The 25214-nt window shown below is 39.3% G+C and overlaps 1 protein-coding gene across 2 annotated transcripts in view; it reads left to right on the top strand.

Moving 5' to 3' along the window:
• SNX9 (sorting nexin 9) overlaps nucleotides 1-25214 on the top strand; it is a 95642-nt gene that overhangs the window by 22405 nt on the left and 48023 nt on the right. For both annotated transcript variants that reach the window (XM_074368083.1, XM_074368085.1), the window contains exons 2-4: nucleotides 17130-17216; nucleotides 19685-19759; nucleotides 20952-21077. In XM_074368083.1, the coding sequence (XP_074224184.1) occupies nucleotides 17130-17216; nucleotides 19685-19759; nucleotides 20952-21077 (288 nt within the window). The remainder of the gene's footprint in view (nucleotides 1-17129; nucleotides 17217-19684; nucleotides 19760-20951; nucleotides 21078-25214) is intronic.

The following is a 25214-nucleotide window of genomic DNA, read 5'->3' as shown; positions in this document are numbered from 1 at the left end:
CCTGCATACGTGGCCTTGCGTCCTCCCCCACAAGCTAGGTCCCTCATTCACAGGTCTCAGCTCAGAGGACACCTCCTCAAAGTGACCTTCCCCAACTACCTGAGAGTAGCCCTCTGCCACTGTCACAGCCCCTAACCAGGCTCTTGAACGGCGCCGGCCGCCGCCTGCAGTTGCCTTGTGTGTTGAGTAGCTGCCTCCTCCTCCTGAAACAAACACTTGGGAGGGAAGCTAGGCCACCTGACGCATTTCAGCACCGGGTCCACCTGGAACGGGGCCGGGCAGGAGTAACTGCCTGTTACACGTCTGTCGATAAGAGGAATCCTTTGTGGTAAATGGATTAATCATTCTTTCATTTAACAAATATGCATGTGATGTTTACTGTGTCAGAGACTGTGCTGAACAAGACCAAGAAGGAACTTACAGTTGAGTAGAGAACGCACCACAGGTAAACAAGCGAAAATAACACTGTGTGAATACAGTGACACTGTGGACAGCTTTTCTTAAAATTTAAATTTCTTAGAGATACTAAGAGAAGGCATTGGTCAAAGGAGTATTTGGCGTTGAGGGAGGATTTTTTTATTTTTAAAGATATGACGGACATGAGTAGTTTAAAGGCTGATGGGAAGGAGAGAGCAGAGAAGTTAAAACTCACGGACCAGTTAGAAAGCGGAGCTGGCTGTGAGCGTCCCAGGGTGTGTATCTTAGAGTTCTTAGTGCCTCCTTGTAGGCCTACTTTGTTCTTAATTGCTGTATCACTGTTTACTTGAGCTGTTTCTGGGATGCAGTTAAGATTTCTCAGAAACTGTGTGATCCTTTTGAGGCTTGCTTTTGAGTTTTGTAAGGCAAGGTCAGATCAGCCTTTAGGTAGGGCTGTTTTCTCCACACTGCCCAGGGGGATGCCTGTGTGAGTAATCGATGGAGGCTGGTGGGAACAGCAGCTCCAGGTGAGCTTTTAGATAGTCCCTCCTGCTCGTTCTGCTGGTCCTTCCTGCGCCCTTGGGCAGCTTTATTGCGTTTTTGTCCTGATCAGTTCTCAGTGGGAGGCTCAGAGGGAGGGTTCAGAATAGTCTCTGTAGCTCTTGTGTCTCCCACACTCTGCCCTGTGGGCACTCACCTCTCGGGCCCCTCCCAGTCCCCATCGTGGCTCCACAGTGCGAGACTGACAGCCTTTGCCCGGGTCTCCCCTCCCCGCAGGGCAGTTCCTGGCCTCCCCTTGTTTTCCCGCTCTCAAGAATTAGTGTCCTGCTGCCTGAAAACTGTTACTTCATAGGTTTTGGTCAGTGTTTGATTTGCTGAAAGTTGGAGAGTAAATCCAGTACCTGGTGTACTATTTTTTCTCAAGTTGAAGTTTGCCCACTATTTATTATGAACTTTTTGTCTACTTTCTAAGGTATATTTTGTTAAGTTGGCCTCTTTCCGGTACCAGTTATCGTCAGAAAAAAGGGCCCCGGTATCCTCCTGCCCTCTTCACTGCTCACCCTTTCCTGTCTCTTGGAAGGTAGTTTTATAGTAAACATCTCCCTGCCTGCTTCTTCCACACACATCCAGTCAACTCGTGCAGACGTTCAGAGATCCTGAATCTTGGTTCTGTTAGGTGGATATTTGATGCGGTCACCCAGCTGGCTGGCAGAGCGATTCAGTCCTGGTGAGAAGTCTGCATCCACCTTTCCTGACTGCCTCTCCTGAATCGATGTGAGCTGGAGCCCCAGCAGCAGTACTGCCATACCTTCTTACTTTCAAGTCTTCTGTCTCTTTATACTTAATGTGCATTTCTTATCGATAGCATATAGTCACGGTCTTGTTTTTTATCAGGTCAACAATCTGTCTTTTAATTGGCATGTTTAGACTGTTTACATTTAATATAATAATTGATTTGATTTGGTTCAAGTGTACCTTCTTGCTGTTTGTTTTTTATTTGCTCCATCTATCCTATGTGCCATTTTTTTCTTTTCCTGCCTTCTTTTAGATTATTTAATAGTGTTCCTTTTTATCATCACCACTGGCTTATTCTATATGCATGCATATATGTTTCTTTTTTTTTTTTTCTTTCCGTGATTGCCCTCAGGTTTACAGCTTGCACTGGTATCTTAACACATTCTAACCTCAAATAATATTCCAGCACTTCACATATAAGAACTCTGTAACAGTATACTTCTATATCTCCCTCCTGTCCTTTGTGCTATTTTTTGTTGTACATTTTATTTCTCAGTATTATAAAACCCACAATACACTGTTTCTCTTGTTTCAAGAGACAGTTATCTTTTTTAAAAAACAGCTTTATTGAGATACAATTCACATAGTCATTTTTTAATTTTTATTTATTATTTCTTTACTTGTCTCTTCTGTTTGTGGGGGAGGTAATTAGATTTTTTTTTTTAATGGAGATACTGGGAACTGAACTCAGGACTTCGTGCATGCTAGGCACACACTCTACCACTGAGCTACACCTTTCCCCCTAATTATCTTTTTAAAGTCAGTTATTGCTTAGGGAAATTAAACAATGAGGATTTTTTTTATATGGCCCACATATCATTTCTGATGCTCTTCTTTCTTTTGTGTAGATTCAGGTTTTTATCTAGTATTTCCTTCTGGTTAAAGAGCTTCTTTAACATTTCTTATAGTGTCAGTTTGCTGGTGACAAATTCAGCTTTTGTTTATCTAAAAATGTCTTTATATCACCATTATTTTTGAAGACTGTTTTTGCTGGACATAGAATTCTAGGCTGACAGTGTTTGTTATTTTTCAGAGCTTTAAAGATGGATTTTTGACTTGTATTGTTTCTGATGAGAAGTCTAAAGTCATTCTTTATCCCTTCATATATCATGTATCTAGTCCCTCTCCCACTCTGTTCTGGCTGCTTTTAAGATACTTCTTGTTATCACCCATGTTCTGCAATTTCATTGCAATTATCTCTGTAGTTGTTTCGTGTTTTTCTTTTGTGAAATTTATTCCACTTCTTGGATCTGTGGGTTATGGTTTTCATGAAACTGGAAACATTCTGCCGTTCTTTTTTCTGTTCTGTCTCCCTGTGCTTCTGGGATTGCCCCTGCATGTATGTTAGGCTGCTTGTCACTGTCTCCCAGGTCACTAAGGCTCTGCCCGTGTTTTCAGACCATTTTCTTTTTGCTAATAGTTTCTGTTGCTATATCTTCAAGTCACTGATCATTTCTTCTGGACTGTCTAATCATCTGTTAAGCCCATGCAGTAAATTCTTTTCATTTGAGAAATTATATTTTACAGCTCTAGTCATTCTATTCGGTTCTTTTTTTATAACATCCATTTTCTCTTTGTTATGATTACGTGTTCCTTTAAGTCCCTGAACATATTTATAATAGTTATTCTAAAGTGTCTGCCAATTTTATTGTGTCTGTCTTTTCTTGGTTTGTTTCTATTGACTTATATTTTTGTCCTGGGTTATATTTTTTTTGTTTCTTGGCTTGTCTATTAATTTTCTATTGATACTAGACATTGTGTTGGCATGTTGTTGAGTGTCTGGATTTTGTTGTCTCCCTTTAAAAGGTGTTTAATGTGTTTTGGTAGGCAGTTAAGCTACTTGGGAATCAGTTTAATTATTTCAAGGCTAATTTGTAAGTTTTGTTAAGGTGGGTCCAGAGTAGCCTTATCCTGAGGTGCATTCAGCCCTACCCCAGCCCTCATGGGGTCTGTACATATGAATGCTTTGGGTGTATTTAGTGGAGTTTCCCCACTCTGGCTAGTCAGAACTCTAATGTCTTCCAGCTCTGCCTGACCTCTGAGAATTTTTTTCAGCCTGTAGCTCTCCTGGAATTCTTTGCTTGGCCTTAAAGCGGTTTACCTGATTGTGTGCAGTTTAGTATTTATCAACAGACTCAAAGGAGACCTCTGCACAGGTTTCTCGAGCTTTTTCTCTGAGTAGCTCCATTGGTTGTTTGTCCTCAGATTTCAGCTGCCTTCAGCTCCTAGAATTCTGCTCTCTGTCTCTTCAGCTCAGCAGGATCTGCGCTTTATGCTTGGGGCTCTGCTTGGCTTCTTCTCCCGGCATTTGGGTCAGAAAGTACCACCAGGCAGAAAGCTGGGGCCACATCCCAGGGCTCATCTCCTGTTCCCCTTCTTTGATTTCACTCTCCTGTGCTGTCCGTCTGCCCAGTACCTGTAAACTGTTGTTTTATGTATTTTGCCCAATTTTCTAACTCTGTGGTAACAGCATGTCAATACCAGTTACTCCATTGTGGCTTTCTGCTGTTTGATGTTGATTAATTTAGCTACTTTAACTACTAGATTTTGATGTATCGCTTATTCATTTAATGTTCTAGTTTTTCTCTTCTCATTTTATTTGGTCTGTACTATATATAGCCATTTATTTATTTATTTATTTATTTATTTATTTATTTATTTATTTATTTATTTATTTATTTTTACTTAATTTTATTTATTTATTTTTAACTTTTTTAAATTGAGTTGTAGTCATTTTGCAATGTTGTGTCAAATTCCAGTGTAGAGCACAATTTTTCAGTTATATATGAACATACATATATTCATTATCACATTTTTTTTTGTTGTGAGCTACCACAAGATCTTGTATATATTTCCCTGTGCTATACAGTATAATCTTGTTTATCTATTCTACATATGCCTGTCAGTATCTACAAATTTTGAACTCCCAGTCTGTCCCTTCCTACCCCCCTCCCCCTTGGCAACCACAAGTTTGTATTCTATGTCTATGAGTCTGTTTCTGTTTTGTATTTATGTTCTTTTTTTGGATTCCACATATGAGCGATCTCATATGGTATTTTTCTTTCTCTTTCTGGCTTACTTCACTTAGAATGACATTCTCCAGGAACATCCAAGTTGTTGCAAATGGCTTTATGTTGTCGGTTTTTATGGCTGAGTAGTATTCCATTGTATAAATGTACCACAGCTTCTCTGTCCGGTCATCTGTTGATGGACATTTAGGCTGTTTCCATGTCTTGGCTATTGTAAATAGTGCCGCTTATATAGGCTTTTTTGATTCCACCTTTTAATGGTTTTATTTTACGAGGCCCTCAGTTGATTCAGGTTACACCAGGAAAATGGTGAAGTTCGAGGGCACAAGTTTATTTTTTGCCATTTCACATATATTCAGTGTTTCAGTTTATCCACAAGGTCTCCAAAAAGCAATAAAGACTGCACTATAGGTTGGATACCCTTTTCTGTACCTTTCCCCAGCACACAAGTGAACTTTCTGAGATTCTTTGAATTGTTTGAGAAATACGGATTTCGGGGAGAGTTCAGTCCGAGTAAGGAACTTAAAGCACTGAGTATAATGGAATATTTTGATAGATTCCTTTGTGAGGATTCTCTTAACTTTCATGAGCTAATGTGTTTTTTCCTAAATGGAATTGTTGGAGTACTCCCTACAAAGTCGCAGTGTGGTAAAGGGCTAAATTGTACTTTCCGGTAAAAGGGACTAATAGCTAAAGCAGGAATTTGTTTTATGGAACAGTTTAATCTTTCAACCTAATAAGGGAAATAAATATTTTAAGGTACTTTGTGCCACTTTGGAAACCATGCTAAGTTTGTCTTAAAGAGCTGGATGAAAGTGTTAAAAATCCTTAACATACGGTCTCTGGCTGTCAATTTTTGTTTGTGGCCTTAAAGTGCTAAAAATAAAGTTTTGTCATTCTTTGTTTTTCAAATCATGGTGTGTTTCAGGTGCCTTTCTTTAAGTGAGCAGAGTACATTTGGGACAAGTTCATTCACAATTTCTCCCCCAAAAATCCCTTTGGGATTTTGGATGAAACTGCACTATATTTATAAATAGAAGTCTTTATGGTGTTTTACCTTTGTTCTGAGGAACATGGTGTGATGTATTAATAAGATGGCCTTCAATAAGTTTCTTCATGCTTTTGATCATCGCTTCTGCATTGTAATTTTTTGTTGTTGCTGTTTGGAATAACTCCCAATTTTATGTATGTGTGTGACTTTTTTCTTCACAGAGAAACTATTGATTTTTGCCAGTTTATTTTAAAATTGGTCTCCTGGTTAAATTTTATTATTCTAATATTTTTTCAGATGATTGGGGTTGAGGGACACCTGTGGACCACCGTCAGCATTGCTGGATCAGCCCTACCCACATACACATACTACACATTGGGGGGGGGTGTTTCTTGTTGACCCCCTACCCCGACCGCCAGGGAGTCTGGTTCTGGTACAGCCTAGTGAGGCATCAGGCTCCAGAAACACCTTTTGTGGGAATAAGCAACCCAGTGCTCAGCTCTTTCCTTGAACCCTCAGGCTGTTCTAGAGCTCTTGGTGGGCTGAAAAGAAGACATAGTTAGGCAACAATTTTGAGCGCGTGCAGGATGTAGATATAATGTTCAGAAAGACCAAAGGTCATGGTAGCTAACATTTATTGGGCCTTTTGTGCTAGTCACTGTTCTAAGCACTTTATATTTTTTACTTCATTTATCATTTGTGTCACGAGGCACATGCTTTTAGCCTTATCATATTCTTGAGGAATTTGAGACAGACTTTAAGGAATCCAGCTAAGTTTACAAGGCTGGTGAAATGGTAGGATGGGGAGTTGAACCCACGTGGTCTGGCTTCAAAGCCAACTGGTGATCGCTGTGTTGCCAATAATTACATTTCATTCCCCTTTTGGGGGGATGGGGGGATGGGGGATGAAAAACACATTGAGTATTGAACACCGTGTGGTGAGCGTGGCGTGGACAGACACTGTTGCTGGGAACATACACACTTTCTACCTGTTGTCTCTGAGGTTTGGGACTTGGGGTACTTTTTGCTTTTAAACTTTCATCTTTTTTTCTGCAATGCATATGGCATTTTATAATCAGGAAGGACAGTAAAGCTGTTTTAACTTGGAGTGGGGTCAGGCCGTTTCTCAACCACAGCTAAGTTAAGTTTTCCTGTGCTTTGCCCTAGAGGTTGAGTAGTTGATTGAGTACCTTGCAGCTGTGATAAAGAACAAGGTAGATGGGCTGATAGGAAGAGCCCTACGATTGAATAAAACATGAAATGTAAAGGAATATGTCTACTATGGTTCTAGTCGGGGGTGTGTTTGTGTGTGTGTGTGTGTGTACAAATGCATGTGTCAAATGCATCACATTTTGAAAGGCACTTGCAAATCTGTTACCACTTGTGCCTTTTGGTGAGAATAGTATTTTCTAATTTTTCCTTTTTTAATTTCATTATATTATTTTTATTATTGTTGTAGAAGTGCCTCTATGTGTTAGGTATATATACAGTGAGAATAACAGTTCTGAGTGAGAACTCCAGGAATGTGTAGACTTTAATACAGATTCTGATTGCCTTCCAATCATTTTTTGAATTAAACTCTGGAGGATTTTGTGTTTTGTTGTCACAGGGGAAGCATTCTCAAATAGACTGTGGTTTTTTCAACAAGATTCTGAACTTCCTGGGTAGAGTGCTTTTAATTTTTAATTTTTTTTGACACGGCAATAAGTTCATGTTTAAAAAAAAAAACCCACTAAAAAGTTATAAAAGGGATAATACTGGAAATTTCTCTTCTGTTCTCCCTTCTCTCAGCCAGCTGACTTCTCTCCTCAGAGGCAGTGCTATTAATTTCTTCTGTATCCTTTCAGAGACATTCTATGCATACACAAGCAGATGTATTTTCCTTTTTTTTTTTTTTTTGTACCTTGCTTTATTTTCTCATTTAATACATATACAGTAAGAGAGAATTCCACATGTGAAGAACAGGGTGAAAGAAACCTTGTTCTTTTTTGCTGGAGCACGCGGTATACCACTCCATGGAGGTGCCTGCTTGAGTAATCAGTCCCTGCCTTTCGGGCTGTGTCTGCTCCTTTGCTCTTGTAAACAGTGCTGCAGTGACTGCTAACCTTCAGATGTGAGTGTTTCTTGAGGAAGAGCTCCTAGAAGTGGAATCTCTGAGTGAGAAAGTATGCATGTTTGTAACTTTGATAGGTCACCAGGTTGCCTCTCATGGCCATCGGCACTATTTAAGAGTTCCTGAAATTGACACGACTTTGTAAGCAGACTTACTTCAACTGAAAAACAAACAAACAAACCTATACCCACACTGGAACCTATACCCATACTGACATGACGTTGTGATCAGAGTTGTTTGGTTGGTTGTTTTGTTTTGTTTTGTTTTGTTTTTGCCAATTGATAGATGAAAATAATATTTGTTTAGTTTTATAAGTGAGGTTTTACATTTTTAAAGAGCCTTTTATTTCTTATTGATTTGTAGTTACCCTTTGTAGGGTAGAAGAACCAGCCTCTAGTCTGTGATAAGAATTGCAAATATTCTTCCCAGTTTGTCATTTATTTTTTATCTTGTTCATATTGGCTTTTGCCAGGCAAGGTAGGTATGTGTTATTTTGGGAGAAGAGAAATTTCTCCCTCTTGCCTTTTTAAGAATGTAAGGATTTTGTTTTGTAATTTAAGGATTTTGTTTGAAATCTTCCTCCACTGCAAGAATATTTTAACAATTCTAAGATTTCCTTTTGTACTTTTCATAGTTTTCTTAATAGACCTTTCTATTGTGGGAAAAGTCAAACATGCTCTAAAGTAGGATAGTACAGTGACGCCTCTGTACCCATCACCCAGCTTCAGCAACTGTCCACTCATGTTTTGTCTGGACGCCAACAGCTTGCATTATTTTGAAGAAATACCAGATATTTTATGATTTCGTCTGTAAATATTTTAGTGTATATCTCTAAAGATGGGAAGTCCTTTAAAAATATAACCACAATGAACCTATAATGAAAAAGAATATGAAAACAAATATGTATGTATATGTATGACTGAAACATGATGCTGTACATCAGAAATTGACACAACATTGTAAACTGACTATACTTCAATTTAAAAATGCCAATATATGTATTAAACCACAATACCATTTTGATACTTGAAAATTGAATTCTTTTAAATATCACACAGCTCTTAAGTATTCAGATTTCTAATTGTCTCAAATATTGTAACCTTTTTTGCATTTTGTTGGATTTAGAATCCAAATAAAGTCTATATATTGCAGTCATGATCGATCTTCTGAGCCTCTTAATTTATAGGTTCCCCACTTCCCTACCTCCTTCTTCCCATACTTGGGCTTATTTTTGTCTTTGGGATTTGTTTGTTAGAGAAAATGACTTGTGTAATTTCCTACACTTGGATTTTCTTATTGGACCCTCATTGCACCGTGTAATACATTCCTTTGTATTTCCTGTAAATTGGTTCTAGGATCTAAAGGGTCAGTAAGATGCAAGTTCTTTTTTTACGCATATAGCTGGCATTGTATTCCATCAGAAGGCAAGTAATGTCTGGTCATCTTTTGGGTGCACTGGACTTAGATGCATTAAATTATTAAGGATTGAAAAGTGATACTCTAATTCTGTTATTCCTTATGTCATTTACTATCCTCAAGATTCATCCATATTTTTACATATTGCAGGATTTCCTTTTTTTAAGCTGAATAATATGCCATTGTGTGTATATACCACATTTTCTTTATCCATCCGTCAAAGGACGTTTAGGTTATTTCCACATCCTGGCTATTAGGAATAGTGGTGCAGTGAGCATAGGAGTGGCAGTATTTCTTTGAGATCTGCACCATTTTGCATTAGCTGTAATGTTTTTAAAAAGAGAAACTTCTTACCTCCTACTTGATTAGTTAGTGGTACAGTTTGTAAAGGAGAGGCAGGATAAATGCCTGCTCTTTTTTTCACCTTTATTTACCAGTTTTCAAAATGAACTGGTTACCTAGTATCCTATAATGGTGACCAGTTAATTTTATCAGTATGAACTCATGGATTTAAAGAAGTTTGATATTTCAGTCTGTTGCAGTTTTTATCCTGATTGTCTCTTACTTGGACAGCAAACTCCTCTGCAAGTTGGAACCTGTGTCCTTTTGATACAACCATAGTAGATGTTGCTAGTGTCTTTGATATCTGGTAGGAAAGGATGTTCTGGGCCGTCTTATCACGTCGTGTATGGGTTTTGTTCTTGTTTTCTTCCCAGAAACTTGGAATCAGCCATTTCTCTAAGTCTGTTTTCTTTTAGTGAAAAATGCTATTTGGAGGTCAGTCTAGGCACTAGGTAAGTGGTTTTTTTTTTTTTTTTTAGGTGTAAATCTTTTATCTATTTTGGAATTTATTTTGGTATCTAAGTTGTTGAGGTAGGGGTTCATTTTAGTTTTTTTCCAGATAGCCACTCATTTATTCTAAATAATATAATGCTGCCTTTATCATACTACTAGATTTCTGTGTCTTTGGGACTAGTTACAGACTTTCTACTTTGGGGGTTTTTGGTGAAAAAAATTTTGACTATTTTTTATTTATATGTCCAAATGAATTTTAGGATCAGTTTTTCCTATTTCAAAAAAAAAATCGGTTTGTATGTTTATTAGAATTATTGAAGAGAGTTGCTATTTTGGTGATAATTAGGGCTTCCCATCTGAAAACATGAGGAGGTTCTTTGTATGAATTAGTTTCTGTTGTGTAACACACTACCCCCAACCTTAGTGACTTAAAACAACATATTATTTCTTACAGTTCTTCAGGTTGGCTGTGGGTAGTTTTGTTGGTCTGGAAAGTCTGGCTGAAGTTGATGGCTTTGGGTGGGTGGCCTCACCCACATGTTGGAGTCTCACCTTGTGCAGCCAGGATGGCTAGGGTAGGATGGTGGTCTCTCTTCTGCAGAGGCTAACCCAGGCTGGTTCACTGGTCACAGAGGAGATCCTGGTCCAGGAGAGGGCAGACTCCAGTGGGCAGGTGCTTTTCATGCCTTTGCCTGTATCTCATTTGCTGTTATTCTGTTGACCAAAGCAAGCGTATGAACAAGTCCAGAGTCAAGAGGTGGAAAAACAGCCTTCACTTCTTAATGGGAGAAGTGGCAAAGTCACCTTGCAAAGGGGTGTTCATATAGGGATTGAAAGATTTATTGTGGCCATTTTTGCAAACGATCTACCACAGTCCTTAGTTTTTCCAGTTTTCTGTGTCTTTCAGGAACATTTTAAAGTTCCGGAAACATCTCCTTACTTTACACCTAGATATTTTATTTTCTGTCTTTTGCTGCTACTATAAATGGTGTCTCTCCCCCACAATTGTAATTTAGAACTCTTGGGCAGGTAATATATGTATACAGTTAAAATTAAAATGATACAAAAAAAAACATACTGAGAAATCTCACTCTGACTCCTGTTCTTATCCACTTATTTTTCTCTCCCATCTCTATAGGTAACCAGTTTTAAAATAATTTATTTATCTAGTGCTTCTTTATGGAAGTACTGGCAAATTTAAATATAAATATTCTTCTGCCTATAAGAAAAGTAACTATATGCCCTATTCTGCAGTTTGCTTTCCTTACTTAATGATATATTCATTCTGTGTCCGTACGCAGAGATTGTCTTCATTCTTTCATTGCTGCATATTTCATTGCTATGATATACCGTGGTTTATCTAGCTAATTACCTTTTAGTGGACACTGGAGTAGTCTACAGTCTTTTCATATTGCCCGTAGTGCTGCAGTAAACAACCTTGTACACGCATGCACAGGTGCATGTAGAGAATGGATTCTCAGAGTAAAATTTTTGAATAAAAGGTAAGTATATCCTGAAAACTATTCTGAAGTAGAATTTTTCACTTATCAGATGGGCAAAAATGCAACATTTGAATAAGTCACTCTGTTTGTGAAGCTGTGGAGAATCATTACTTTCATATATATATTGCTGGCAGAGCTTTAAATGGTACAGTCCCCAGTGGAGGGAAATTTGGTAACACCTTTTAATTAATTTGTCTTCCTTTATGTGTGAAATTTAGCATTTTTCCCCTACGTTTAAGGACCATTTGTATTTCACTATTTTGAACTGCGTGTTCTTCTGCCCATTTTTCTATTGGGTTACTGATCTTTTTCTTGAGTTCTTGCTTTTTAAGATTAACCCTTTGTGATATGGGTTGCAGATTCTTTCCTTTATAGCTCTTATTTTATGTATCAGTGATTTCCGGTAGTAGTGAGTGTTGTGTGATATGGCCAGTTTTTGATGTTATGCCACCACATCAAATAACGATTAAAATGCTTTGGTCTGATTGTTGTTATATACTCTACATGAAGAAGCTTTGATCTGGGTGAGTTAGGGTAGAAAGTCTCTTAAGGTCATCTCAACCTCCAGTTTGGTTATAACATGGCTTCAATTCAGAGGATTCCCTTGGTCCAAGTACTCTTCAGAACTGTTGTGCATGAGTGGGATGGAAGGAGGGAGGAGGAACATGGAAGGGGGTGGTACAATCTGATTGATTTATTGTAAGTATTCAGAAGGGTTTCTTCCCCTTTGTGATTGTATAATTGCCCTTTGTCACACTCAGATTTAAGATTATTCTAAATGTGTCTTGGAAATTCCCATATTGTCTAGTTGACCAGTTAAAAAATTCCTCTTGTTCATCATATTTCAGGATAACAGATATAAACCCATTTTAGGAAAAAACATTTTTAAAAGAACATATCAATTTTACTGGTAGTTTGTTCTTGAAAATTTTGCGTAAGAAAATAAATTTGCAGTCATTCTCAATGGCTGCTACCAGTTCTTTGTAGAAATTTCCTTTACTGGAAAAAAGATCTTTTACTTGAGTAAGTGTTAAAGTAAAAACCTTAACAGAACTCTATCATCTTGACTATAGTCTTGAATAGATTATCAGACATCTTGCTTGTGAACATTTAAGGAAAGAAACTAACTTTATTTCCTTACTTGGAAATTTTAAGAGCAACATGACCAAAACATAATTAATTGATCCATGTCTCCTTGGAAAGAGTTTATCATGTGCAGCTATCTTGGACCATGACCCTGCCATATTTTAATAATTTTACTGATGGCACAGGTAAAACTATGGCACACATGCCCGTCAGGCTTTCTGGTGACATTCACCAAAAGAGGATAAGGGATAAATGGATCATTGCTTTGGAATTCAGAAAAGTCTTCCTAGGGTGGAGCAATGGGCTGAATCTAAGAAGATGAAATTTTCCAGGGATAATTTAAGATTCTGTATTTGATTGAAAAAGCACAACTGAACAAGCACAGGCCAAGATTTAACAGAGGCTGTGGAAATTACAGATTAATGTAAACCGAAAAGCATTTAAGCCTTAACCACCTAGAGAAAGGACAAATACGTCTATGTATATCAGTGGTATAATAATGCTCTCAGAGTCTATTGGAGTAAGTTCTGTTTCTTTGAAGATGCTGTAGGTTAGAGACAAGATATAGGAAGGCATTAAATATGTAAGACTTTATAAAAAGTCAAACGAGTGTGCTTAACAAGCTAACATTTAAAAAGATTTAAAACATATAAAAAGAATAACTAGTTATATAGAAATACCACCTAGAAGCAAAACTTAGTTCTCAAGAGCATGAAGTTAGTAAGGAATCCTTCAGTCCCCACATTTCTGAAGGTTTATGTATTTTGCTTGTTTTTTTGATTGGGTGTCTCTTTTTAAAGATTGGAGAGCTACACAGCTGAATATTTACTGCTTGTTTCCAAAAGTTAATAGTGAAGTATGTGAAACTAAAGAAGCAGATGTGTAAAATGGGGGCTTGTCTTCTGCATTCTAACCCCCATGTGACTTTCTTGCTGCCAGTTTCTTTGTTTGTTGGTTTGGTTTTTGTTTTTTTGTTGTTGTTGTTGTTGCTATTTTGAACTCTTTAATTCTCTATCATTGTACATTTTAGGTTGTTTTGGGGGGTTGTTTGCAAAATAGGAAATTTAGCAGTGAACTTCATATACGCAATGTTTTTCTTTATTTAGAATGTTTTCGAAATAAAGGTTTTGGTTTGGGATTATTGGTTTGTATCAGCTTGGACTCTCTTGGTTGCAAGTGACCACCTGAACTCACAGTAGCTCCAGCGCAGAAGGAGATGCACTGGCTCCTGTGCCAGGCGAGAAGTGGCTTGTCCTTCAGGCGCTCTCCTCTGGGTGCTGTTTCTCTCCCTCGTTCCACTCCACATTCCCCCACCTCCTTCTTCAGACTTCCCCATACCTCAGCTAGTTAGCCGCTGGCCACGCTTTCAGAGAAAAGGTCCCACTACCCCCAGCCACCCTATCGAATTCTGACTTTCCCTGTCTGGGTTACATGCTCACCAATCACTTGGAGTCAGGTAGGAAGTTTCCAGAAGGAAGGGATGTGAAGCAGACAGAATAACAGATGTTTACAACATCTGTCAAAAAGGAGAAATATTTTTATACTCTCTCCTCCCAAAAGAAGATGTGTGTTCAGGATGACGGGTTATGCACACATCAGGCAGGTATGTGGGGCACACTTAGTATTCTGGTGCCTGTAGCATTTAGTTTGAAGCTTTGAATCCACTGTTTATTTTACTGTATCTAGCTAATGAAACTTATGTATAAGATTGCTGTCTTCCGGCCATTCACTTCTTCTGTAATACTTTTTGAAATTGCTATTGAAGAAATTAGTCATCGTTCACAGTGTGTATTCAGTATACAGGATGAAGTTATATATCGACCAGGAATTGTGGAAATTTAGCTCTTGAAAATACTTGAGGAGTCATTTCTTAAAGCACAGCTAACATTGGAAAAGGCGGTGTACAAAAACAGACCTTATCTTTCAAAAACCATATCAGAAATAGTTGGACTGATTGACGATTGAGGTCGAGGTCAGCAGCTTTATCTGTATGGAGACTAGTGGTGGGGAAGGGGGAAGGGAGAAGACACTGGAAGGGCGGGAGGGTCAGGAGAGAGGGAGCAGGTGGTGGGAGACGGTGCCCCGAGGTTTCCAGTCTTGCCTGAACTTTGTCAGAAGACTTGCTCCTCTAGGCTGAGTGGTTTTGTTTTTTCTGTTGATATGTTATGCTTATTTGAAGATGTGCATTTAAAATCTTTTGGGTCTCCAAAATTAGTCTCAGTTCTAATTTTTAAGAAACATTTCTAAAAAGGTTTTTAAAAAAAAGTCCTAAATCAATGTTTTAAATAAACCTACAGCGTTTGCAGACATTTTTCCGTGGGTAAATGTACAGTAAGTAATATTTAGCTGCGTAAGGGAGTTTCCATTTTTTATTTCTGATTTGTTTCACATTCTGTTTCACCAAGTTGTAAGTTTAGTAAACAAGAGGATTTGCTATTCTATGTCTGCGGGTTACGTGGATTTAATTGAATCCAAAAAAATGTGTTAATCAGGATTCTTAAGAAACAGGAACAAAACAGCAAGTTCCTCATCTGACTCTTGTCAGCCCGCCAGGCCTCTGCCCTGTCCTGGGGGTGGGGGCTGTTCCTGGCCTGGGGACCTTCCTTCCTCACAGCCAGGACCCTCCTCCTCTCCTTCCTCATGCCTGTGTCTCCTATCTGCCCTCATTGCACGAGGAGTTGAGGTTGGTTGACATGTTCTTAATAGTCCCCAACATGACAAGCAGAATTCTATGTGCTATTGCAGCTGTTGGAGAAAAACACCTCGGCCTCGTGTCCTTATCCTTTATAGTGAGCGAAGGAAAGCTGTGATGCTTACAGAATTCTCGCTCCGCCTGCAGTCCGTTTTTCAGTCCCTCCCTGCCGCCCGTGTACAGGAGTAAAGGATCTGATGCTATTTCTTGACTGACAGACTGCATGTTACTGTTTGTTTCTTTCTAACATTTTGTTATGAATCAAACATGTAGAAAAGTTGAAATCATTTTCCACTGAACACCCTAAACTCACTATCTAGATTCTATAGATAGCATTTTACTTACTGTATCTGCTTTATCACATAATCCTCCATCAGTTCATCTTATTATTTTTGATGTGTTTCAAAATAAATTAGGTTTTGGGCCCCCCCCTCACTCTTTTATCACTGGATGTGAATCCTTGATCTTGGTTAGAAGGATTTCACGCATCACTAAGCACGTGTGAAGAATGAGCCTTGGTGAGCGGAAGGGTCTAGCACAGTTCTTCCCATATGGTAGGTGTACAGCAACTGTTTGTTAAATGAATGCAATTCCATTCGTCCTGTTTGAGGCCAGCTTCACTTTGCCTGTTAGGACAAAGTTATGTTTAAAACAAACCATATGGGTGGGAGGGTATAGCTCAAGTGGTAGAGCATATGCTTAGCATGCACGAGGTCCCAGGTTCAAACCCCAGTACCTCCTCCAAAAAATAAATAAATAAGTAAACCTAATCACCTGCCCCCACCAAAATTAAATTAAAAAAAAAAAACAATTTTCCTCAATATGTGTGATCTGCAGTTTATAAGATAGACTTCCTTTTGTAAGATAGTCCCTGAAAGACAATGATTTAGAATTTGAAATGGATTAAAAAAATTTTTATTATATATTATAAAAGTGTATATATATATATTTTACGGCAGTGGTTGTCTCTCTTGAAATATGTGCATGGCAGGTATTCCAAGGAGTCCACATTTCTGGGTTGGTGCCTCAAGGATCCTCTTGAGGAAGAGGCTGAAAGGGCAGCCCCACCTCATACCAACCAGAACAGCTTCCCTTTAGTCTGTTTTCTATGAAATTAAGATTCCACTGCAAGAAAAGGTTTGAGAATCACAGCTGCTTCTGTTACCTGCCCGTACACCCCAGCCCCGTGTAAGTCGTGCAGCAGGAGTATCACAGCAGAGGAGTAGGAATGCACCTTGCCGCCCGCCTCTTAAATTTCTGAGTTTAGCTGGCTCGCGATGCCGCACCCTCAGAATTTATCCTAGGTAAAGAATTGTGAGAGTTTTCTTGTAAGGGATTAAGCTAAAGGTGATGAATCTTACATGAGGTACGTATTTATATGTCTGTATAGATGTCGTGTCAGCCCCTGAGAGTGAGTGTTCCCAGAACGAACAGTACCTGTATACCCACTTCTTACCCCCTGAAAGGAAGGCCGTGCCTTTTCCCCCTGGTGAATTGGGTGCATTTTGAGTACTTTGGGGGGCTGATCTCTAAATGCAGTGTGGGTGGCTACCAGAAACCTTCCCTGTTTCCAAAGCAGAGCAGGTCTCTCACTGTTGGTGTCATTCTTCCTCCCAAGAGGAAGGTGAATCATTCTGGTACTGTGTCTTCCTTTCTTCCAAAACAACCGCAGCCACCGTCATGAAGTGTCGTTCACACCAGCACGTTTGCAAAGTGAGCGAGGTAGCTGGTTCTTTCTTTTACTGTCAGGTTTACATCTGTGACTTCCTCTTTTTCTCTCTGCTCCCTGTAGGCTCGGGTTATGTACGATTTTGCTGCTGAACCTGGAAATAATGAACTGACAGTTAGTGAAGGAGAAATCATCACAATTACAAATCCGGTAAGAATTGTTACGTTTAAATCTGCCCCTTAAGGACTTACTTTTAAATTTTTATTTTTTTAGCAGGTTGATCATTCAAACCCACATGAATTTTTTCCTGTTACTTATGAAGTATTGACAGTGAAGTAATAATCTGTTATATAACATTAAGGACAGTTAGGACCCCCTGGTAGTAGCTGGATGGGGTTGTACCAGGCAGAAACGGAGCGACATCCCAGACAGATCCCAGCTGGACACAAAGGTGTCAAGATTAGAAAGTAATCAGGGTTATTCGGCAGCCGCAGCTGCCATTTGTTGACGGCTGACAAGGCAGGCGCCCGGCTGAGGACTGTGCATAGATTCTTTGAGGTATTGTCCCTGTGGGTCTGAGGTAGTTGTTTTTAATGTCTTTTTACAGATGAGGGTAATGAGCCTTAGGTCAAGTAACGTGCCCAAGACCCTTCTGCTTGTCAGTGGCAAAACAGGGATTCAGAACCATATCTGTCAGCCTCTAAGCCCTGTTTTTCTTCTCTGCTGGGGACACTGCATGTAAACAAGTGTTCCTGGAGCACAGATGTACGTACGCCAGTAGGAGACAGGCTAAGAAAACCGGCTCGTAGAGCCAAATCAGATAGGACCTGTGGGCCAGGCTACAGACTGGGATTTCATTTGGGAAGCAGTGGATTCATTTAAGAGTTTAGCCGGGTTTCACTGTTGATCCTGTTGTAAGGAGGTGACATGGTGAGACCTGCACGTCAAGGAAATAATCTTGCAGAGGTGTACCGGATGAACTGGTGCGGCTGGAGTGTAGGAGCCTGACTTCAGGTCATAGCAATAGGAGTAGAGAGAAGAACGGTGCAGGAGGCTCCTGAGAGTCAGGCCGGGAGGACTTGGTGGCTGATTAGATACTGTTGGTGAGAAATAGTCAAGGGTCCTTGGGGTTTTTGGCCTTTGCACCTGAGAGAATGGTGCAAATGGATTTATTAAAGCATGAAAGTCAGGAAGAAGAGCTTCTCTGGAAGATTAAATGAGTTTATTTTTTTTGATGTTGAATTTAAAGACTCATAAATAATCAACCCTGCCCTGTGAGCTTTGCATCAGTTTAGAAGTAGAGGTGCAGAGCTAGAAATGATGCCTGGAGACCGGCCAGCTCTCTGGACGTCTGTGAGAGTAAGTGTGTGAAGAGAGGTGCTAGGAAGGCCAAGGAGACTCGAGGAGGAAGGAGAGATGCACCTGTTCCACCAGGTGGGAGGGAGGGGGAACCATGGCAAAAGAGATCAAGGAAGGAGAGCAAGGGATGACCAAGAAGATGGCTGTTTCTTAATATTGATAGTATTTTTAGACCTATTTTATGTCTTAGATTTAAAAAAAAAAAAAGTTACCGGTTAGAAAAAGTATATGTAGTTTTAGATACTATGCAAAGTGTATATAAGTAAATAGGTTCTATTTTTAATCCATTAAGAGATAAAAGATTCTTTTATCTACCATTGAATTTTCTTTTTTTAATGAAAATGTATCTTCATTTCTTGGTAAAATAGTATTGTCTTTAAGTTGCTGTTGTGGTCAAAAATGAACAAAGTTGTGGCTTAAAATGACTTAAAAAGAATGTGTTATCTAGATTCAGGAAATTATTAACTAATGAGGGTATGATCTATGAATTTAAGACAACCCTTGCTATTTTAAGGGGGAAAAGTAGGACTTTCCTGAGGTAACATTGAAAAATGGAAATCTTGGGATAGCGTACTTATTTAGTTTATTAATACAACTTGCCCGGAAGAGCTGAGGAACCATGGATCTGTTTTTCCTAAATAACCATGGATCGGGACCCCTCCTGTCTGCTGGCCGGTTCTGCTGCCCTGGGCTCACCCGAGGGTCTGCAGTCACCCAGCGCGGGGCCGGGGCAGAGCTGTCCAGCACGGCCTCTCTGTCTGGGTTCTGCTGGGGGCTGGCCGGCTTCGGATGGGGCAGCAGGGAGACTAGGCCTTGTCTCTGTCATCAGCTGGTAACCCACATTTATTCTCACAGCAGCTCTTTTGGGAAAAAGAGTGAGCGGAAGCCTCACTGGAAGCGTCCTGAGGCCAGGCTCTCAGCTCAGCCATGTCATCCTCACCGCAGCCTGTTGGCCAGAGAGGTCACGAGCGCAGCACAGAGTCTTGAAGCGGGCGTGTGCACTCTACCTTTGACAATCAGAGCTGCAGACCATTTTTGTAATCTGCCGCAGACCAGTAAATAGAAAGGAATTGCAAAATGATGGCGTTCTATTAATAGACTTTATCAATCTTTGATCAATTAGTTGATTTTTCTTATTTTTAGATTATATCAGTTTCTGACATAAAGAGAGGGCTTAAGAATTTAAATTTTTGAACAGTGTTAGTTCTGTAGGAATGAAAAGGTTAATGTTCATTACTTTCTTATGCATAACAATGCCCAGAGCAAAATTTCTGCAGGAAATTCCAACTATAATCTTTTTTGTTCTTTACCTTTTTAAGGATGTTGGAGGAGGGTGGCTGGAAGGAAGAAACAGCAAAGGAGAACGAGGGCTTGTTCCCACAGACTATGTAGAGGTAAGAACTTACTGTCATTTATTAATTAAACCTGGTCTTGGTCAAACATCTTTTGATGAATTATCAGCTTAAAGGACAAGACTGGAAGATAACTTTATCTTTACTGAAAAAGTTCCATTGTGAAAGTAATACATGCTGATTATATAAAATGTGGAAAATACATTAAAGTACAAGTAAGGGGAAGTATTACCTACAGACTTAAGTTCCAAAGAGTGACTCCAAATATTTAGATTAAGTTTCTTCCAAGGTTAGCGACTTTTAATTATTTTAAATAAAACTCCTTATTTTTCCTTTGCTAATATCGTATAATAACTGCTGCTTACAGTATTGTTTATTGTAGAATTGGTTCACAAAGTTTAAGTTTTTTAAAGTAGCTTTCTTCTCCCTGTACTAATTTAGGAGATATCTCTCAGTTCCTTCTCTGGTCCCCAAAGTCAGAGGGGTCTCGGATGAGCTGCTGTGAGCTGTTGTCTGGTTTAAGCTCTGTTGTGATAGATGCCAAGGATAGTGTCACAGGCCCTGAAGGAGCTGTCCCTGCCAGGGACACACCCACGCAGCTGTCAGACTCTCTCCTGAGCCAACCTCCTAGCGCCCCCTGCTGGGTGTCTGTAGATCACTCAAAACTGAGTCCTGGGTAGTTGGTGAGCGTCCCTCTCACCCCAGGTGACAGAAAGAAACTAGGGTTGCCTGGTTCCCTGTGAGTGAAAGTGGAGCGAGATCAAGAATAAAGGTGCCTTCAGCCCCCCTTCCGTGGCTAGGAATAGTGCCTGGGCGGATGTGTACAGGTGCTGCCTGCAGAATGGGAAGCCGTCAGTCTTGTGCCTGACAGAGTTGGGGGGGAGTTTTGAACCCTCTCAAGAATCTGATGAAATCTCAGAAGTACATGTATGTGCAGGCACCACAGCCTTGCCAGACAGTTTACTTCTGTGCACTGTGCATTAAGGATCCTAAAAACTGACAACAATAAAAAAAAATGAGAATTTAAGTTGATTCAGGCATTCGTTGCATTTTCCAGAATTCTGCATACTTGTGGAGAGGAATCATTATGACGGATGTGCTTGGGCTTGCTTACCTTTTAAGAGCTGAAACCCCTTTTCCATAATAGACGACAATTCTTGCTTGCTCTCAGGGACTCTAACTCCGAAATGACTCTAATCTGTGAAAAATCACTGTGGTTCTTTCTAATGTTCAGATTTTGCCCAATGATGGGAAAGATCAGTTTTCTTGTGGAAATTCAGTGGCTGACCAAGCCTTCCTCGACTCCCTCTCAGCAAGTACAGCTCAAGCCAATTCATCAGCTGCCAACAGTAGTAACCAGGTAAGTCTTTGCACCTCACCCTGCTGGGTACGGCTGGCTTCACTGAGAGCAAAGCGCATTTGTGAAAGCCTGAGCTGCATCATCGCCGTTGCCATTCCCTGAAAGCGTGAACAAAATAGCTGATCGATGTTTGTGTGGCGTTCCTTGCTAGGTTTTAACAAAGAACTTGCCTATTAAACCTGCTGAAGACTGTTTTTAGAGTTGATTGTAAAAGACAAGGCCAGGTGTTCATTGAGAGTTGCTTTTAGAAGTCTGGCATGATATGAACACAGACCCCATAAGTTGGAAATAGCTTCTCAAGTGAGGGTGTGGAAAGCAAAGGGTCCTCTGCTGAGGGGCAGCGGTCAGTGTCAGAGCTCTGGCTGGACCAGGGCACGGTTTCTGCGGCCTTACGTGTTACTTGTGCTCTCAGCTCGAGCCCCCTCTCCTGCAGGTGCAGTGCCTGGAGAAGTGGCTGCAAATCCAGCGGTCAGTACTGTTACTGTGCTGCTTCTAGCGGGACAATTTGAGAAAAATATATTGAAATTTTACATTAACTTTAATGAATTTGACCAGTTTAGTTGACTCTGCCTAGTTTAGTTATTGCTAAACGAGTATCTAGAGCAAGTGTCAACAACAAAATTCAGAAGATGGATATGAAAATGTTATTGCTTCCTGCATCTTTAGAAATGAATAGGCTTTAGGGGATGTTATTTCTCAATATTTTTAACTACATAAAAGGTTTTAAATTATGTGGAGCCTAATAATCATATCACTTATAATTATTTGCTTACAGGATATTTATATCTTAACCTTTTACGAGACTTGGCAAAGTATTATTACCATGCGTTAACTGCAGATTTTATACCTTTTAAAATAGCTTTTGTGAACATCCTGAATTACAAATTAGTCTGGCCCAGATATTTAAAATTCAGAGGCAAAGTTTTCACCACAGTTGAGCATCGTCCTATATTTTGTTAACGTATAATGCCTGAGAACACTGGTTGGTTAAAGTTCACTCGAGATAAAATGTGAAGAAATAGTAGTTAAACCTTACTTGGCGTTTTGCCAGGTGACTCTCAGCCTGAGCACTGTTAACATTTGGGGCCTGATTCCTCCTCCCTGTGATGATTATCAGCATCTCTGGCCAGTTACACCCCTCTGGGGGGCAGTCATCAAAATTGTCTCCAGACATTGCCAAGCGGGCAAAGTCAACCCAGCTGAGATTCACTGAGTTATACAAAACATCAGTAAGAGGGTTTGAATTAAGTAAAAGACAACATTTCAATAAAGGGGAACTAAACTGAGATGATCATAGAATAAGTGAAGGAAACAAAAGATGGAAATATTCATCTTATTTTAACTCAGCAACCTGTTTCAACCATTATCTCAGGATAGACTGAAGCACTTTAGTTCATATGCAGATTGAAAATCAGGCTTAAATCTTGTTTGGTCATGAAGAAAATTCCTCGGTATTTAAAGGTAGTAATATAAACTGGTCAGCATGAGTCTAAATAGTTTTCTTCCAGGTTATTTAGAAGAAAATATAACTGGCTTTTTGAAGTTGGATTTAACTATTCCAGTCGGACATTAAATCTAGTCAGATCCTTTGAAAACAAAGAAAGAATGAAGTGAAACTAGGAGTAACAAAAGGCAGAAACATGACCATAGTAATTTTGAGCCTTTGAATTTAATTTAAATCAAGTAAAAATATTTTCAGTAGCCATCTATGCTATCAGTTATCCAAGATACGAGAACAATTTAAATGGGCAAAAATTGGCACTTTTCTTAGATACTATGAAAGATGTCATGAACAGGAAACCAGATAACCATTATTAATCAGTAGCTTTTAAAAATATTGCTAACAGGTTTGCCCACTCTTTGATTCTCTGAGTGCCAGTAAGGAAGTGCTGTCTTTGTGAACAACAAGGATGTGTCTCTTGGGATTTTCTAGTTATTCTGGCGTTGTGTTCTCTCCCAGAGGACTGTTTTATTTGGAGGGCGAGTATGTTGGAGGAGCCCGGCCTCTCGCAGGGCGCACCACCCCCAGCTTGGTACCCGCAGACTATCCCCCCCAGCACTGGTTTCGTCTTCTCAACACCCCTTGTGTGAAGTTTGGCTTTCTTCCCACACAGGCAGGGTAAAGCCCCACATTCATCTGCTCATTATCCAACTTTCTGACTGTTGTATCTTTCTTTTAAATCATATCTTCTTAGAAAGATCTCCCTAAAAGGTTATATGTCCATCTGCAGATTTTCTTGAATAACTTATTTTGAGCCTGCTATTTTTTAATTTATCTGAGCCTTCCTTGACTTTGTATTTTTAAGCTATACTGCATTTCAGAGTTCATACATTTACAACTTAATGTGTAAAATAGCACTTCCTTTTATTTTTCTTGAAACTCCTAATTTCAGGTTGCTTGGGGTACCTTCTGGTTCTAGCTTCTTACTGAGCAGGCACAGAGGTGAGTGCAGGAACCATTAGCGGCAGATGATGCTGATGCACTCATCCCCACAAACCGTTCAGTCTTTTTCTTCCTTAACTAGTATGTGAGGGAACCCTGTATCTGTAAAATATAGTGCAGGCACTTGGCTATGGTATAGACTGGAATTGTAATGTTAGAGAAATATAATGCATTATTCTTTAAATGTGTTGGAACAATTTAATTTGGAAAACGATAAAGCTTTTTTTTAAGTGCTTGGAGAAAATACAGACATTTTAAAATAACTTGGAATATAGAAGGCCTTTCTAAGCACAACAGAATTTCTAGCAGCCATTAAGAAAAGAATTGATACATTTAAGTCAAAAAGTAATATTAGACTAGGAAAGTTAATTTCTAACATGCCAGAGATATCAGCTAATTCTGTTAACCTGCAAAGAACTCTTATAAATCTATAGGAAAAGATAAACAACTCAGGAGAAGAAATGGACAAAGGATGTGAACAGATTTTCATTGGAAAAGAAGTACAAACAGCCAGTAAACATATGAAAGTGCTCATTTTAAAATTCTTCTATCAAATTAGCAGAGAATTAAAATGTTTTAATACCTAGTGTGAGGAAAGGCGTGTTCAAATAGGCATTCTGGTATGAAGCTGGTAAAGGATAAATTGATGAAGCTTTTTGGAGGATAGTTTGATAATATATATTAACATTTAAAGTGCATATACTCTAACCCAGCCCTTCTGAGTTTATCTTACAGCTCTACTCTCAGAACATGGCCATCTGGGCAGGAGAAGAGGTTTCCTGCAGCTCTGCTGTGACGGCAAAGCCTGGAATGTGCATGTCATCAGTGGGGGGCTGGCCAGACAGACGACAGGGCAGAATGAGGGTAGCTGTAGTGGGGAGGGTGTAGCTCAGTGGAAGAGCGTGTGCTTAGCATGTATGAGGTCCTGGGTTCAATCCCCAGTGCCTCCATTAAACAAACAAACTTAAATACTCCTTCCCCCAAAAAGAGTGAGGGTAGCTTTAGATGTACAGATAAGGATGAATGGGCTTTTTAAAAGTCGTATCAGTATGTGTAATGTTATCGTTCTTTTATTTAAATATATACACATCACAGAGGAAAATTGGGTAGAAGACTTACTGAAGGATAACCAAGAAATGAATCAGATTCTTACTGTTTTCTTCTTCTATTACAGATTTTAAGTTGGATTAGGACTGCTATTGCAGTACCTTTAGATATGAAGAATAGTTTTTAGTGGTTAATATTGGTTTCATTATTAGTCAAGTCATTTTTCTGGTATTTTACAGTTCAAGAGCATTTCCTATTAGTGGCTGTGCCACTAGAATGAATTAACCAGCTGATGGGAGTGAACCTCAGATGTCATTACAAGATATATGTTCACAGTTGTCCTTGTCTTATTTTTCACCCAGTGTTTAAATTATATCATTGCCTTGATTCTAAAAATGTTCTCAGTATGTCTTTAAAAAAAACTCTTAGATCACTGACTCTGTAGAACGTACTTTTGAGAAATTAGTGAGAAGTTTTTGTTTGTACTTTTTAAAGAACAATGGGGACTAAACATTAATTGAAAGTCATATAAACCTAGATGTTTTATCTGAGGTTTTTGACTTGAGGGATTTATTTTTCTTTTTTAAGCACTAGAAAGATATACATACTTGGAATAAACTGCTTCTCCTTTTGTTAAAATTCTTGCT

Source organism: Camelus bactrianus, chromosome 8 (assembly GCF_048773025.1).
Source record: "Camelus bactrianus isolate YW-2024 breed Bactrian camel chromosome 8, ASM4877302v1, whole genome shotgun sequence".
Taxonomy (NCBI): domain Eukaryota; kingdom Metazoa; phylum Chordata; class Mammalia; order Artiodactyla; family Camelidae; genus Camelus; species Camelus bactrianus.
The sequence above is the reverse complement of the archived record's forward strand: the minus strand, read 5'-3'. Positions and strand labels throughout refer to the sequence as shown.